This window comes from Rhinoderma darwinii, chromosome 1, assembly GCF_050947455.1.
Source record: "Rhinoderma darwinii isolate aRhiDar2 chromosome 1, aRhiDar2.hap1, whole genome shotgun sequence".
Lineage (NCBI taxonomy): Eukaryota > Metazoa > Chordata > Amphibia > Anura > Rhinodermatidae > Rhinoderma > Rhinoderma darwinii.
This window is the reverse complement of record NC_134687.1, coordinates 296,208,591-296,226,363: the sequence shown is the minus strand read 5'-3', so window position 1 is coordinate 296,226,363 and position 17,773 is coordinate 296,208,591. Positions and strand designations below refer to the sequence as shown.

General features: G+C 40.9%; 1 protein-coding gene across 1 annotated transcript in view; it reads right to left on the bottom strand.

Annotated features, from left to right (window-relative positions):
- Positions 1 to 2,797: 2,797 nt before the first annotated feature.
- The window catches only part of GRIN3B (glutamate ionotropic receptor NMDA type subunit 3B), a 100,092-nt gene continuing 85,116 nt past the window's right edge, over positions 2,798 to 17,773 (bottom strand). The window contains exons 8-9 of the mRNA XM_075825364.1: positions 4,446 to 4,513; positions 2,798 to 3,812 (exon numbers count right to left, since the gene is read on the bottom strand). Of these exons, the coding sequence (XP_075681479.1) occupies positions 3,512 to 3,812; positions 4,446 to 4,513 (369 nt within the window). The 3' untranslated portion in view covers positions 2,798 to 3,511. The remainder of the gene's footprint in view (positions 3,813 to 4,445; positions 4,514 to 17,773) is intronic.

Sequence of the window (17,773 nt, the reverse complement as noted above, 5' to 3'; positions counted from 1 at the left end):
CTCTCCTCAGCCTGCAAGCCTGAGTGGTAACAGATCGCGTCACTCTAGCAGCCCTTGGAGCTGATGAAGGCTGATTAACCCCGAACCTGTGTCAGGCAATCCCTTTACACAGGCAAATATACATACACTCATTTTGGAATATATACATACAGGTAAATATATAGATGTACAGACACATATACACACACCAGCAGATAAATACACAGACAGGAACATATACAAATACATAAAAGGCACATATATATGAGCACAAAGACACATTCACAAACTGACCCATATATACACAGTACAGATAATGTTGTAGATTTCACCTGCAGCCTTATGTAACACCTGTCACGAAGGGTCTGTGGACCCACTGGGCCATACTGCCTTGGCGGTATGGCAGCTGGCCAACAGGGCGCAGGTCAATTTCTATAGTTCGTGTAGGTACCTGTGGCAGCTTGGACAGCAGCAGGGCAGGCTCGGCTGGGACTAGGCAGCAGGTAGACGTCAGACGTGGGATACAGCACGACACGACTTTGGCACTGCACAGTGCTCGACCAGGATAGTATGGAATGCAAGGAACAGGAAAACACTAGGTGGCGATCACATGGACAAACTTAGGAAACATCAACAACGCTCAGGCATAGAAGCAAGGGACTGGAGCCCTCTTATAGTCCAGGGTACTCACGGGTTCAAGTTCATCAGAAGTCCGGTGCGCGCTGCCCCTTTAAGACCGGATCCGGCTGAGGTGAGTGGACGTGAGCGCTGGCGTCTCCTGAAAAGTTGGCTGGGGCCAGCGCTCGCCGACTTGTGGCTGCGGCTGTCAGGGGGAGATTCGAGCTGATGGCCCGCAGCCACCGACATTACAACACCACAGATAACACACAGTAATAACGGAGTACAGATAATGTAGTAGACGTTACCTGCAGTCCTATGTAACACCACAGATAACACAGTGATAACTCTCTGAGTACAAATAATGTAGTGGATGTTATCTGCAGTCCTATGTAACACCACAGATAATACACAGTGATAATTCTCTGAGTACAGATAATGTTGTAGATGATAACTATAGCCACAGACACATATAAACACACACAAGGAGGCATATATATATATATAAGGGCAGCAGAGTATATAAGGGGCAGCAGGGTTTATAAGGGCAGCAGCGTATATAAGGGGCAGCAGAGTATATAAGGGGCAGCAGAGTATATAAGGGGCAGCAGGGTATATAAGGAGCAGCAGGCTGTATAGGGGCAGCAGGGTATATAAGGGGCAGCAGGGTATATAAGGGGCAGCAGGGTATATAGGGGCAGCAGGGTATATAGGATGCAGCAGGTTATATAGGAGACAGATTATATAAGGGGCAGCAGGATATATAGGGGCAGCAGGGTACATAGGAGGCAGCAGATTATATAAGGGGCAGCAGGGTATATAGGAGGCAGCAGAGTAAAAGGGCAGCAGGGTATATTGGAGGCAGCAGGTTATATAGGGGGCAGCAGGATATATAGGGGCAGCAGGGTATATAGGTGCAGCAGGGTATATAGGAGGCAGCACAGATATCTTCGTTTTATCTGTTCTACTTTAATATTGAACACACTTTTACAAAGAGACATAAACACATGCAGAGACACACACACACGCTAACATACACATACAAACACAGACTGCATACACACAGAGACACATACTGTATACACAGAGACATACTGTATATACACAGAGATACACAGAGAAACACATAGATACCATCTCTCCTTGCTGACAGAATCACAGGCTCCGTGCAGGACGGGTTGTGGGCGGAGCTTCCTCCTCGGCTCTTATTTACTCCGTGTGTAATGAAGAGAGGATCACAGAGTAGAGGCAGAGCCCAGTGGCACCCCCTACATGCTTGGAGGGGGCAGCGCCCTGTGCGCTCGCACAACCCTAAGGCCGGCCCTCTGTGTGTGTGTGTGTGTGTATACATGTCTCCTGTGTATGTATACATGCGTCCTGTGTGTGTGTATGTATACATGCCTCCTGTGTGTGTGTGTGTGTGTGTGTGTGTATACATGCCTCCTGTGTCTATGTGTGTATCTATACATGCCTCCCGTGTGTGTGTATACATTACTCGTGTGTGTGTATGTATGTGTGTGTGTATACATTCCTCGTGTGTGTATATATATATATATATATATATATATATTCCTGTATGTCTAAATATATATTTCTATACAGTATATTTGTCTTTACATTTTTTTATTTGTGGAGGGCAGCAATAGATCGTCCCGCACAGGGCACCATCCAACCTAAGGCCGGCCCTGATCCCACACAGTAAATATGGAATGCTTCTGACAGTATATATGTAAGTCTAGAGCTAGGTTTATATGCTACAATTCTGTAAAACTGTGAGTTGTGTTGTGATATGTGAGTTACAAAAAATGTTTTAAATGTATAAAAGGTGCTTTACACAGAAGACTTGTTCACGAAGATGCAATTTCCTTACAACACTGATATTGGATGAACATTCATTCCTATGCAGATGACTGAAGAAAACTCCTGTTTACATGCAGCAGCCACCTCAATGTGGCTTGAAATTAATTGTATCGTACAGAAACAAATCATAGTGTATAGAATGAGCTTAACACCAAACGTACATTTATTCAGTTCCCCTAGTGACAAGATGACTGCAAACGGGACCCATGTGAACAGCGGTAATCGATGGAGGATCTGCTAGTTTAATACTAATATCTAATAGTCCTCCAGAGAAGAGCACCACATTTGACGTGGGACTCTACTGTAACTAATGTCACAATTCGGGAGGCCCCTTCCATTATCTAAAAATGCCCTAATTTATTTGATTTCACCAAAGATGTTTTTGGGACAGTGTATTTTATTTGAAAGAAGAAAGGGTGTGATTATAGGGTGTAACAACTGCATCATGCCTTATAATTCTACATTTGAGCTCTGATCTCAGGCATTGCCGCTGTTATATACACTGCATCCACAGATGAGGAATGTGTATATGGAAACAATCCAAAATTGCTGCGTAAATGAGGCCTAAAAAACACCCTAAAAGAACAAGAAAGAGCAAGTCATGTAGGGAGGTTTCTTTCAGTACCAGGTGGGAAGTGAGTACTGTAGGATGCTTTGATACGTTTGTGCCATTATACTGCTATAAACTTGTGTCCGCTTTTCAACAATAACAAAACTCTTTACAGATGAAGACTAAATAGAAATAAAAGACACAAATATGGTGTAAGTTATACTGTAAACAAGACAAATGGTATTTTATCATTCCAGAAACAGAAGATTATATGATTTCTTTGTAATACATTGCTTTTATGGTATTCATCTATTTGCTTGCACCTTTTTGCGCAAGGTTGTTAGGGTGTAAGTATCTTGAGTATTTCATTATTGTGCCTTATACAACAATCCATCAGTTGTGAACTGTCTGCAACTCCTCACTGGTAGAACTGAGTAATTAGACTGTAAGCTCTTTGATAGAGCATTTGACTAGACCAAGTGCGTAAGACAAGCAGTCTGTGTATCATCTGTTTCCCTCTGTCTTCGGCTGAGTGTGGTTGCATGGAGGCTGCAAAATGACCATCAGCTCACTTTTTCTCACCAGCGCAGCTCTCAACTGATCCTTCATACCATCTATTTTCAACTCCAGATTTTTCAATTCCTGTTCCTTGGGGTTGCAAGGTTGTCCATTTTCACATAAACAATCCTTGGTATTTACAGTCTCTAAATTGAAGTGCACCCTTTTCTCTTGGCGAACTGGGGTGCGACGCAGATTGTTCCAGATAGACTGGGGTTCTGCAGCTGATTCTTTCTGAAGGTTGCAGCTGAAGGGAACAAATAGTTTTTGAAACAAAGGTCTAGTATTAGTTGAGAATATGCTGCTAAGATCAAGGAAACAACAAAGAATATAGTAAATACAGCACCAGAAAAAAATTACAATTCTTTTGGGATAGTTCGTCACCAAGCTGCTGTGGCCGGACAGGCTATTTTGGAGCATTAGGCTCTGCTAACCCGCATATGATTAAATATTGATTGCTGCTTTTTGTACTGATGAGGTTGCCTATCAGTAGCCAAGTATTATGGCGCAATAGGACGCCTTAAACGGAGGATCTCTTATCTGATGGCCTTCATAAAACAATGATTTTTTTTTTTTTTAAGTATGTCCAACTGGGGTAAAACCCAAACTATGGAATTTGTTCAATTTTAGACCAATTAACCCTATGTTCTAAAATAGAATGGGTGACCGGTTTGATATTTTTTGTCACCCCTTCCACGCTCCTTCCAAATTCATAATTTGATTAGAAAACTCTGACACAACAGTTGGGAATGAGTATTATTGGGATGAGTACTTTGGTACTATAGCTGTAGCAGATCGGTCAAGGTTGTGACTTATTATGTTCTGATCTATTTACCTATTAAAATAACCTTTTAATGGAATTTTTAACGTTAGACCTTACCATTTGTCAGGCTTTGGCAACTTTACATCTTGGTCTTCACTGACCATGTTCAAAGCCCGATGGATTTTCTGTAAATAATAAAATTTTGGTTTAAATATTTATAAGCCAACGTGGACATCATCACACAGGAACATTTGGTTTGTTATTTAACAGAATGGGGCTTAAATACAAAATGCTAACTTTTATAGCACAAATTGCTAATATATCTACCACCTATCATAACAAAAGTGTGACAAAAACGCGTGCGTGTGGTTCTGCCGTGATCTACGGCCACAGTTTCTGGTTTCTTTCAGGAGAAACAATAATGCCCAAATGTTATTAAGGATCCTCAATCATAAAAATTTGTTGTTAATTTATTATATTAAAGAAAAAAGAAGAGAAAGCCCTTATAATTTCTTTAGAAATACATTTAAAAAAAGGTCTTGTCCCCCTGAGGACGCCGGTCCACAGTGAAACATGTTTGGGAGATTCATGTAATTGTTTTAAATCATCATCTTTTTAGGGTCTAGTAAAAGGATTTTTTGTTGCCGTAGGGTAATTTTGTGAATTATGTTAGGAATAATCAATCCCTATCTGGCCACTGGGGCTTGTGTGCTTTTTCTGTTCATTAATGTATATTTAGAAAAAGGCCCAAATTTGCTTATCTTTAGCCCAATCAATTTGCTATAAAACTGATAAGCCCACTAAAGTTGGAAGAAAAAAATCATGGTCATTATTCAGCTTTCTTAAAAGGGACTGATTATTTTATGATCTCTCACATGGCTTAAAATCAAACGTTACAAGACTTATTGTTATTAAGTTCTGTTTTCCATTGATCAATCTGCAACGTGTGCTGCGGGGTGGGGGCGAATATATACAAATGTGGCAGCAGCAAAGGAGGTAGTGGTCTTGTGATGTATCATGTGACTGCTGTATCCATAGCGTCACCTGCTTGGACAAAGTGGTCATGTGATGTGTCATGTGACTACTGCCTCCATTACTGCTGCCGAATGTATGCGCATGTCACGTATTGAGTGGGGGAAGCAGAATTTTATAACACCGGCCGTTAGTAATTGTAATAACTTTTTATAATTAGAAAGTGGCCAACCCTTTTAGATAAATTTCAAGATAATTAGGTATAAACCTTTAGTTAAAAAAAAAACAGACTGCTCTCTACTACAAACTCCATACTTTTTTTTTTTGTCCCTTTATTTTGTTATCTGTGTTTCCTAGTTTTTGTTATGTCTGTAACCACCTTTTGCTTCCGGAAGATGGCACTGTGCCTGACGTCAAAAGACAGTGGGCGGTCAGGAAGGAGTTAAAATATTACCCCATATACAAGTGCATGTAATAGAAGGAACAGCAAGGTAATGTTAAAGCATTAAAGAGGTCAGTAACAAGAAAATACAGGCAGTAATGAAATGTGGTAATAATCACAAAACTATCCAGTTAAATATCTCAGTAAGTGTAATTATTATTACACGGTGCCGTCCAGAGTAAAATATAAAACTCTAAAAAACAAAAACAAATATTGCCAGACATAACCAGCACACACTGAGTTGCAAAAATATTTATAATTTATTATTTGTTATTTAAATTAAAAAGTGTATAGATACCATTTCCCTGGTCAATACCAACTACAAGTAAGGGCCTGTTCACATCACCGTTCGCTTTCCGTTCCGGTGTTCCGTCAGAGGTTTCCACACACCTCTGCTGTCTACACATTACACAAACATAACTCTGCTGCCTACACATTATACACACACACACACACACACACACACACACACACACACACACACACACACACACACACACACACACACACATAGCTCTGCTGCCCACATATTGCATACGCAGTTTTGCTACATACACATTACACACATAGCTCTTTTGCGCACACATAACATACACAGTGTCACTATCTACATATTAGACATATACAGCTCTGCTACCACATTACACACACACACACACACACACACACACACACACACACACACACACACACACACAGATCTGCTACCTACATAGTACACACACAGCTCTGCTATCTACACATTACACACACAGCTCTGCTATTTACACATTACACACACAGCTCTGCTATCTACACATTACATGGGTGTTTTTTGGACATATTAGACATATACAGCTCTGCTACCACATTACACACACAGATCTGCTACCTACATAGTACACACACAGCTCTGCTATCTACACATTACACACACAGCTCTGCTATTTACACATTACACACACAGCTCTGCTATGTACACATTACAGGGGTGTTTTTTGGAGATAAGGTAGAACATAGGGAGGTTCCTGTCCGTCATACTATTCTACAGATGCAGGCGTAATATAGTGTGGACCTGTGAAACGTTGCAAGTGTTTTTATGCTTGGTGAATAAATCAAATACACTTCTTTGGATTATCTTGAGTGCTGCAGTTCCTTTCTTCGATAGCGGACACCAGAGTGATATACCAAACCGTGCTTCAAGGAAATTACAGAGTATTCTTTAACCCCTTAAGGACGTAGCCTAGTTTGGGCCTTAACCCCTTCCCTCTTTAGCCACTTTTGACCTTCCTGACCGGGCCTCATTTTTCAAATCTGACATGTGTCACTTTATGTGGTAATAACTCCGGAATGCTTTCACCTATCCAAGCGATTCTGAGATAGTTTTCTCGCGACACATTGGACTTTAAGTTACTGGCAAAATTTGCTCGATATGTTCAGTATTTAATTGTGAAAAACACCAAAATTTAGCGAAAAATTTCAAAAATTAGCATTTTTCCCAATTTAAATGTATCTGCTTGTAAGACAGGCAGTTATACCACACAAAATTGTTGCTAATTAACATCCCCCATATGTCTACTTTAGTTTGGCATCGTTTTTTGAACATCCTTTTATTTTTCTATGACCTCACAAGGCTTAGAACTTTAGCAGCAATTTCTCACATTTTCAAGAAAATTTCAAAAGGCCATTTTTACAGGGGCCAGTTCAGTTGTGAAGTGGCTTTGAGGGCCTTATATATTAGAAACCCCCAAAAAGTCACCCCATTTTAAAAACTTCACCCCTCAAAGTATTCAAAACAGCATTCAGAAAATGTCTTAACCCTTTACACATGTCACAGGAATTAAAGCAAAGTAGAGGTGAAATTTACAAATTTCATATTTTTTTGCAGAAATAAATTTATAGTACAATTTTTTTTATAACACAGAAGGTTTTACCAGAGAAATGCAACTCAATATTTGTTGCCCAGTTTCTGCAGTTTTAGGAAATATCCAACATGTGGCCCTAGTGTGCTACTGGACTGAAGCACCGGCCTCAGAATCAAAGGAACACCTAGTGGATTTTGGGGCCTTATTTTTGTTAGAATAAATTTTAGGCACCATGTCAGGTTTGAAGGGCTCTTGCAGTGCCAAAACAGTCAAAATCCCCCAAAAGTGACCCCATCTGGGAAACTACACCCATTGAGGAAATTATCTAGGGGTACAGTGAGCATTTTGACCGCACAGTTTTTTTTACAGAAATTATTGGAAGTAGGCCGTGAAAATTAAAATCAACATTTCTTGAAAGAAAATGTAGGTTTAGCGATTTTTTTTCTCATTTCCACAAGGACTAAAGGAGAAAAAGCACCGTAAAATTTGTAAAGCAATTTCTCCCGAGTAAAACAATACCCCACATGTGGTAATAAACGGTTGTTTGGAGACACGGCAGGGCTGAGAAGGGAAAGAGCGCTATTTGGCTATTGGAGCTCAAGTTTAGCAGGAATGGTTTGCGGAGGCCATGTCACATTTACAAAGCCCCTGAGGGGACAAAACAGTGGAAACCCCCCACAAGTGACCCCATTTTGGAAACTACACCCATTGAGGGGTATAGTGAGCGTTTTGACCCAACAGGTTTTTTGCATAAATTATTGGAAATAGGCCCTGAAAATGACAATCTAAATTATTTCAAAGAAAATGTAGGTTTAGCTAATTTTTTCTCATTTCCACAAGGACTGAAGGAGAAAAAGCACCATAAAATTTGTAAACCAATCTCTCCCGAGTAAAACAATACCCCACATCTGGTAATAAACGGTTGTTTGGAGACACGGCAGGGCTGAGAAGGGAAAGAGCGCTATTTGGCTTTTGGAGCTCAAGTTTAGCAGGAATGGTTTGCGGAGGCCATGTCACATTTACAAAGCCCCTGAGGGGACAAAACAGTGGAAACCCCCCACAAGTGACCCCATTTTGGAAACTACACCCATTGAGGGGTATAGTGAGCGTTTTGACCCAACAGGTTTTTTGCATAAATTATTGGAAATAGGCCCTGAAAATGACAATCTAAATTATTTCAAAGAAAATGTAGGTTTAGCTAATTTTTTCTCATTTCCACAAGGACTGAAGGAGAAAAAGCACCATAAAATTTGTAAACCAATCTCTCCCGAGTAAAACAATACCCCACATGTGGTAATAAATGGTTGTTTGGAGACACGGCAGGGCTGAGAAGGGAAAGAGCGCTATTTAGCTTTTGGAGCTCAAGTTTAGCAGGAATGGTTTGCGGAGGCCATGTCACATTTACAAAGCCCCTGAGGGGACAAAACAGTGGAAACCCCCCACAAGTGACCCCATTTTGGAGACTACACCCATTGAGGAAATTATCTAGGGGTATAGTGAGCGATTTGACTCCACAGGTTTTTTGCAGAAATTATTGGAAGTAGGCCCTGAAAATAAAAATCAACATTTTTTCTAAGAAAATGTAGGTTTAGCTTATTTTGACTCATTTCCACAAGGACTGAAGGAGAAAAAGCACCACAAAATTTGTAAAGCAATTTCTCCCGAGTAAAACAATACCCCACATGTGGTAATAAACGGCTGTTTGGAGACACGGCTTGGCTTAGAAGGGAAAGAGCGCTATTTGGCTTTTTGAGATCACATTGAGCAGGAATGGTTTGCGGAGGCCATGTCACATTTGCAAAGCCCCTGAGGGGAAAAAACAATGAAAACGCCCAAAAAGTGACACCATTTAGGAAACTACACCTCTTGAGGAATTCATCTAGGGGCGTAGTGAGCATTTTGACCCCACAGATGTTTCATAGAATTTATTAGAATTGGGCAGTGAAAATAAAAACAATCCTTTTTCTTCAATAAGACGTAGCTTTAGCGCAAATTTTTTCATTTTCGCAACAAATAAAGGAAAAAAAAGAACCCAACATTTGTAAAGCAATTTCTACCGAGTACGGCAATACCCCATATGTGGTCATAAACTGCTGTTTGGGCACACGGCAGGGCTCAGAAGGGAAGGACCGCCATTTGGAGTGCAGATGTTGCTGGATTGGTTTCTGGGCGCCTGTGGGCCCAAAACAGTGGAAACCCCCCAGAAGTGACCCAATTTTGGAAACTACACCCCTCAATGCATTTACTTAGGGGTGTAGTGAGCATGTTAACCCTGCAGGTGTTTTGTAGAAATTAGTGTGAACTCGATGTTGCAGAGTGAAAATGGGATTTTTTCCACAGATATGTGGACAATATGTGGTGCCCGGCTTGTGCCACCATAACAAGACAGCTCTCTAATTATTATGCGGTGTTTCCCGGTTTTAGAAACACCCTACATGTGGCCCTAATCTCTTGCCTGGACAGTCGACCAGGCTCAGGAGTGAAAGCGTACCATGTCAAATTGAGGCCTAATTTGGCGATTTACAAAGTATTGGTTCACAACTGCAGAGGCTCAGATGTGAAATAATAAAAATAAACCCCTGAGAAGTGACCCTATTATGGAAACTGCACCCCTCAAGGCATTTATTAAGGGGTGTAGTGAGCATTTTCACCCCACAGGTCTTTTCCATAAATGAATGCGCTGTGGATGGTGCAAATTAAAAATTTATATTTTTCCCTAGATATGCCATTCAGTGGCAAATATGTCGTGCCCAGCTTATGCCACTGGAGACACACACCCCAAAAATTGCTAAAAGGGTTCTCCCGGGTATGACTGTGCCATATATGTGGAAGGAAACTGCTGTTTGGGCCGCTGTAGGGTTCAGATGGGAGGAAACGCCATTTGGCTTTTGGAGCGTGGATTTTGCTTGGTAGTAGTTTTGTTTGGAGTCTTACTGGTGTTTCCGTTTATAATGTGGGGGTACATGTAAGCCGGGCGGAGTATATAAGGGGCATAGTCAGGTGGTATAATAATGGGGTAAAAAAAAACAATAAAATAATCCATAGATGTGTGTTACGCTGTGACACAATCATTTCTGCACAGGCCGGTGTCGCACTGATATATGGCGTCCTTTATTATCCCCCTTTTGGTCCACACTCCGCGCCTTTGTAGTTTGGGGAATTTTGCTAGGAAGTGTTGTCCTGGTATAATACGGGCACCGTCGCTTCCAGCGGATATGTTTGGGCCCTCCCTTTCCTGGTTCCCTAATTTTAGGTCCTTGATAAATCGCCTCTTCAAACAGAAGAAATGTTCCCCTCGGGCACAACTGCATATTTTTTTATTTCCTGACTTATTGGAGCCATAACTAATTTTATTGTTCATAGACGTAGCGGTATGAGGGCTGGTTTGTTGCGGGACGAGCTGTAGCTATTATTGGTACCATTTTGGGGTACATGCAACTTTTTGATCACCTTTTATCCTATTTTTTGGGATGCCAGGTAAACAAAAAAACGCAATTCTGGCACAGCTTTTTTTTTTTTTTTTTATACAGCGTTCACCATGCGTTATAAATTACATGTTAACTTTATTCTGCAGGTCCGTACGATTCCGGCGATACCTAATTTATAGCACTTTTTTATGTTTTACAACTTTTTGCACAATAAAATTACTTTTGTAAAAAGAATGTATTTTTTCTGTCGCCAAGTTGTGAGAACCATAACTTTTTAATTTTTTTGTCGACGGAGGTGTATGAGGGCTTGTTTTTTGCGGGACGAGCTATAGTTTTTATAGGTACCATTTTTGGATACATGCGACTTTTTGATCACTTTTTATTCTAACATTTGTAGGGCAAAGTGACTAAAAAACAGAAACTCTGGTAACGTTTTTTAAGTTTTTTTTTACGCTGTTCACCGCGTGCAATAAATAATATAATATTTTGATACCTCCGGTCGTTACGGTCGCGGCGATACCAAATACATATGGTTTATTATTATTTTTCAATAATAAAGGACTTGATAAGAGTAAAAGGGGGATTGTGTTTTATTTGATTACTTGAAACTTTTATTGTTTTCAAACTTTCATTATTTGCACTTTTTTTTACACTTTTTTATACTTTTTTTACACTTTTTCTCAAGTCCCACTAGGGGACTTGAAGGTCCAACGGTCAGATTTTTTTTTTTCTAATACATTGCACTACCTATGTAGTGCAATGTATTAGATCTGTCAGTCATTCACTGACAGCAAGCCGATTAGGCTTCGCCTCCCGGCGGGGCCTAAATCGGCTTCCGTAATGGCAGAGCAGGAGACCATTGTGTCTCCTGTTGCCATAACAGCAGTCGCCAGTCCTGATTGCCTGTCAGGGCTGGCGATCTGCTAGTAACCGCTACGATGCAGCAATAGCTTTCGATTGCTGCATCGAAGGGGTTAATGGCAGGGATCGGAGCTAGCTCCGGTTCCTGCCGTTACAGGTGGATGTCAGCTGTAACATACAGCTGACTTCCACCGCTGATGACGCCGGATCAGCTCCTGACCCGGCGCCATCTTGCCGGCAGCTACGGAAGCCGATCAGGCTCCGCCGCCGGGCGGATCTTGACCGGCTTCGGTGCTAGGCAGACCGGGAGGCCAGTATTAGGCCTCCGGTTGCCATTGCAGCCACCGGAACCCCGGCAATTTCATTACTGGGGTTCCGATGAGCTGCAAACACCTTAAGTGCAGCGATCGCGTTTGAGCGCTGCACTTAAGGGGTTAATGGCGGGGATCGAAGCTAATTTCGGTCCCCGCCGTTACAGCCGGATGTCAGCTGTAAGATACAGCTGAGATCCGGTGATGATGGGACCGGCTCAGCTTCTGAGCCGGTCCCAAACATTCGGCGTACATGTACGGCAAGATGCGGGAAGTCAATGCTTTCCATGACGTACATGTACGGCAAATGTCGGGAAGGGGTTAAGGCTCAGAGCCCATTTTTCAAATCTGACATATTTCACTTTATGTGGTAATAACGTTGGAATGCTTAAACCTATCCAAGCGATTCCGAGATTGTTTTCTCGTGACACTTTGGGCTTCATGTTCGTGGTAAAATTTGGTCGATATATTCAGTCTTTATTTGAGAAAAATTGCAAAATTTAGAGAAAATTTATAAAAAATAGCATTTTTCAGAATTTAAATGCATCTGCTTGAAAAACAGACGGTTATACCACCCACAATAGTCACTAGTTCACATTTCCCATATGTCTACTTTAGATTGGCATCATTTTTTGAACATTATTTTATTTTTCTTGGACGTTTCAAGGCTTAGAACATAAACAGCAATTTCTCATATTTTTAAGAAAATGTCAAAAGCCTTTTTTTTAAGGTACCTGTTCAGTTCTGAAGTGGCTTTGAGGGGCCTATGTATTAGAAATCCCCATAAAGCACCCCATTTTAAAAACTAGACCCCTCAAAGTATTCAAAACAGCATTTAGAAAGTTTTTTAACCCTTCAGGCATTTCACAGGAATTAAAGCAAAGTGGAGGTGAAATTTGCAAATTTAATTTTTCTTTCTGAATTTCGTTTTTCTTTCTGAATTTCAAGGTTTTACCAGAGAAACACAACTAAATATGTATTGTCCAGATTCTTCAGTTTTTAGAAATGTCCCACATGTGGCTCTAGTGCGCTCGTAGACTAAAACACAAGCCCCAGAAGCAAAGAAGCACCTAGTGCATTTTGGTGGTGCTTTTTTATTAGCATATATTTTAGGCAGCATGCCAGGTTTGGAGATGTGTTGAGGTGCCAAAACAGTAGGAATCCCCCAAAACTGACCCCATTTTGGAAACTGCACCCCTCAAGGAATTAATTTATGGTTATTGTTACCATTTTGACCCCGTAGTTTTTTCACAGCGCGTATTTGAATTGGGCTGTGAAATTAAAAGAATGACAATTTTTCCAATAAGATGTCATTTTTGATCAGAATTTCTTATTTTCACAGGGAACAAAATGCCCCATTTTGTTGCCCAATTTGTCCTGAGTGCGGCAATACCCCATTTGTGGTGATAAACTGCTGTTTGGGCCCATGGGAGGCCTCAGAAGGAAAGGAGCGCTATGTGTTCTTAGGAGTCCAGATTTTGCTGGATTGGTTTTCGGGTGCCATGTCGCATTTGCAGAGCCTCAGAGGTATCAAAGCAATGGAAACCCACCAAAAGTGACCCCATTTTGGAAACAAAACCCCTCAAGGAATTTATTTATGGGTGTTGTGACCATTTAGACCCCACAGTTTTTTCACAGAACTTATTTGAATTGGGCTGTGAATTTAAAAAAAAAAACTTTTTTTCCAATAAGATGTAGTTTTGGCTCAAAATGTCTTATTTTCACAACGAATAAAATACCCCATTTTGTTGCCAAATTTGTCCTGAGTGCGGCAATACCCTATTTGTGGCCATAAACTGCTGTTTGGGCCCATGGGAGGTATTAGAAGGAAAGGAGCGCTGTGTTCTTTGGAGCACAGATTTTGCTGGATTGGTTTTCGAATGCCATGTCGCATTTGCAGAGCCCCAAAGGTATCAAAGCAATGGAAACACACCAGAAGTGACCCCATTTTGGAAACTGCACCCCTCAAGGAATTAATTTATGGTTATTGTTACCATTTTGACCCCGTAGTTTTTTCACAGCGCGTATTTGAATTGGGCTGTGAAATTAAAAGAATGACAATTTTTCCAATAAGATGTCATTTTTGATCAGAATTTCTTATTTTCACAGGGAACAAAATGCCCCATTTTGTTGCCCAATTTATCCTGAGTGCGGCAATACCCCATTTGTGGTGATAAACTGCTGTTTGGGCCCATGGGAGGCCTCAGAAGGAAAGGAGCGCTATGTGTTCTTAGGAGTCCAGATTTTGCTGGATTGGTTTTCGGGTGCCATGTCGCATTTGCAGAGCCTCAGAGGTATCAAAGCAATGGAAACCCACCAAAAGTGACCCCATTTTGGAAACAAAACCCCTCAAGGAATTTATTTATGGGTGTTGTGACCATTTAGACCCCACAGTTTTTTCACAGAACTTATTTGAATTGGGCTGTGAATTTTAAAAAAAAAATTTTTTTTCCAATAAGATGTCGTTTTGGCTCAAAATGTCTTATTTTCACAACGAATAAAATACCCCATTTTGTTGCCAAATTTGTCCTGAGTGCGGCAATACCCTATTTGTGGCCATAAACTGCCGTTTGGGCCCATGGGAGGTATTAGAAGGAAAGGAGCGCTATGTGTTCTTTGGAGCACAGATTTTGCTGGATTGGTTTTCGGATGCCATGTCGCATTTGCAGAGCCCCAAAGGTATCAAAGCAATGGAAACCCACCAGAAGTGACCCCATTTTGGAAACTACACCCCTCAAGGAATTCATTTATGGGTGTTGTGACCATTTAGACTCCACAGTTTTTTCACAGAATTTATTTGAATTGGGCTGTGAATTCAAAAAAATGTAATTTTTTCCAATAAGAGGTAGTTTTGGCTCAAAATTTCTTATTTTCACAACGAATAAAATACCCCATTTTGTTGCCAAATTTGTCCTGAGTGCGGCAATACCCTATTTGTGGCCATAAACTGCCGTTTGGGCCCATGGGAGGTATTAGAAGGAAAGGAGCGCTATGTGTTCTTTGGAGCACAGATTTTGCTGGATTGGTTTTCGGATGCCATGTCGCATTTGCAGAGCCCCAAAGGTATCAAAGCAATGGAAACACACCAGAAGTGACCCCATTTTGGAAACTGCACCCCTCAAGGAATTAATTTATGGTTATTGTTACCATTTTGACCCCGTAGTTTTTTCACAGCGCGTATTTGAATTGGGCTGTGAAATTAAAAGAATGACAATTTTTCCAATAAGATGTCATTTTTGATCAGAATTTCTTATTTTCACAGGGAACAAAATGCCCCATTTTGTTGCCCAATTTGTCCTGAGTGCGGCAATACCCCATTTGTGGTGATAAACTGCTGTTTGGGCCCATGGGAGGCCTCAGAAGGAAAGGAGCGCTATGTGTTCTTAGGAGTCCAGATTTTGCTGGATTGGTTTTCGTGTGCCATGTCGCATTTGCAGAGCCTCAGAGGTATCAAAGCAATGGAAACCCACCAAAAGTGACCCCATTTTGGAAACAAAACCCCTCAAGGAATTTATTTATGGGTGTTGTGACCATTTAGACCCCACAGTTTTTTCACAGAACTTATTTGAATTGGGCTGTGAATGTTAAAAAAAATTTTTTTTTTCCAATAAGATGTAGTTTTGGCTCAAAATGTCTTATTTTCACAACGAATAAAATACCCCATTTTGTTGCCAAATTTGTCCTGAGTGCGGCAATACCCTATTTGTGGCCATAAACTGCCGTTTGGGCCCATGGGAGGTATTAGAAGGAAAGGAGCGCTATGTGTTCTTTGGAGCACAGATTTTGCTGGATTGGTTTTCGGATGCCATGTCGCATTTGCAGAGCCCCAAAGGTATCAAAGCAATGGAAACCCACCAGAAGTGACCCCATTTTGGAAACTACACCCCTCAAGGAATTAATTTATGGGTGTTGTGACCATTTAGACTCCACAGTTTTTTCACAGAATTTATTTGAATTGGGCTGTGAATTCAAAAAAATGTAATTTTTTCCAATAAGAGGTAGTTTTGGCTCAAAATTTCTTATTTTCACAACGAATAAAATACCCCATTTTGTTGCCAAATTTGTCCTGAGTGCGGCAATACCCTATTTGTGGCCATAAACTGCCGTTTGGGCCCATGGGAGGTATTAGAAGGAAAGGAGCGCTATGTGTTCTTTGGAGCACAGATTTTGCTGGATTGGTTTTCGGATGCCATGTCGCATTTGCAGAGCCCCAAAGGTATCAAAGCAATGGAAACACACCAGAAGTGACCCCATTTTGGAAACTGCACCCCTCAAGGAATTAATTTATGGTTATTGTTACCATTTTGACCCCGTAGTTTTTTCACAGCGCGTATTTGAATTGGGCTGTGAAATTAAAAGAATGACAATTTTTCCAATAAGATGTCATTTTTGATCAGAATTTCTTATTTTCACAGGGAACAAAATGCCCCATTTTGTTGCCCAATTTGTCCTGAGTGCGGCAATACCCCATTTGTGGTGATAAACTGCTGTTTGGGCCCATGGGAGGCCTCAGAAGGAAAGGAGCGCTATGTGTTCTTAGGAGTCCAGATTTTGCTGGATTGGTTTTCGTGTGCCATGTCGCATTTGCAGAGCCTCAGAGGTATCAAAGCAATGGAAACCCACCAAAAGTGACCCCATTTTGGAAACAAAACCCCTCAAGGAATTTATTTATGGGTGTTGTGACCATTTAGACCCCACAGTTTTTTCACAGAACTTATTTGAATTGGGCTGTGAATTTTAAAAAAAATTTTTTTTTTCCAATAAGATGTAGTTTTGGCTCAAAATGTCTTATTTTCACAACGAATAAAATACCCCATTTTGTTGCCAAATTTGTCCTGAGTGCGGCAATACCCTATTTGTGGCCATAAACTGCCGTTTGGGCCCATGGGAGGTATTAGAAGGAAAGGAGCGCTATGTGTTCTTTGGAGCACAGATTTTGCTGGATTGGTTTTCGGATGCCATGTCGCATTTGCAGAGCCCCAAAGGTATCAAAGCAATGGAAACCCACCAGAAGTGACCCCATTTTGGAAACTACACCCCTCAAGGAATTAATTTATGGGTGTTGTGACCATTTAGACTCCACAGTTTTTTCACAGAATTTATTTGAATTGGGCTGTGAATTCAAAAAAATGTAATTTTTTCCAATAAGAGGTAGTTTTGGCTCAAAATGTCTTATTTTCACAAGGAATAAAATACCCCAATTTGTTGCCCAATTTGTCCTGAGTGCGGCAATACCCCATTTGTGGTGATAAACTGCCGTTTGGGCCCATGGGAGACCTCAGAAGGAAAGGAGCGCTATGTGTTCTTTGGAGCCCAGATTTTGCTGGATTGGTTTTCGGGTGCCATGTCGCATTTGCAGAGCCCCAAAGGTATCAAAGCAATGGAAACCCACCAGAAGTCACCCCATTTTGGAAACTACACCCCTCAAAGAATTTATTTATGGGTGTTGTGACCATTTAGACCCCACAGTTTTTTCACAGAATTTATTTTAATTGGGCTGTGAATTAAAAAAAAAATATTTTTTCCAATAAGAGGTAGTTTTGGCTCAAAATTTCTTATTTTCACAAGGAATAAAATACCGCATTTT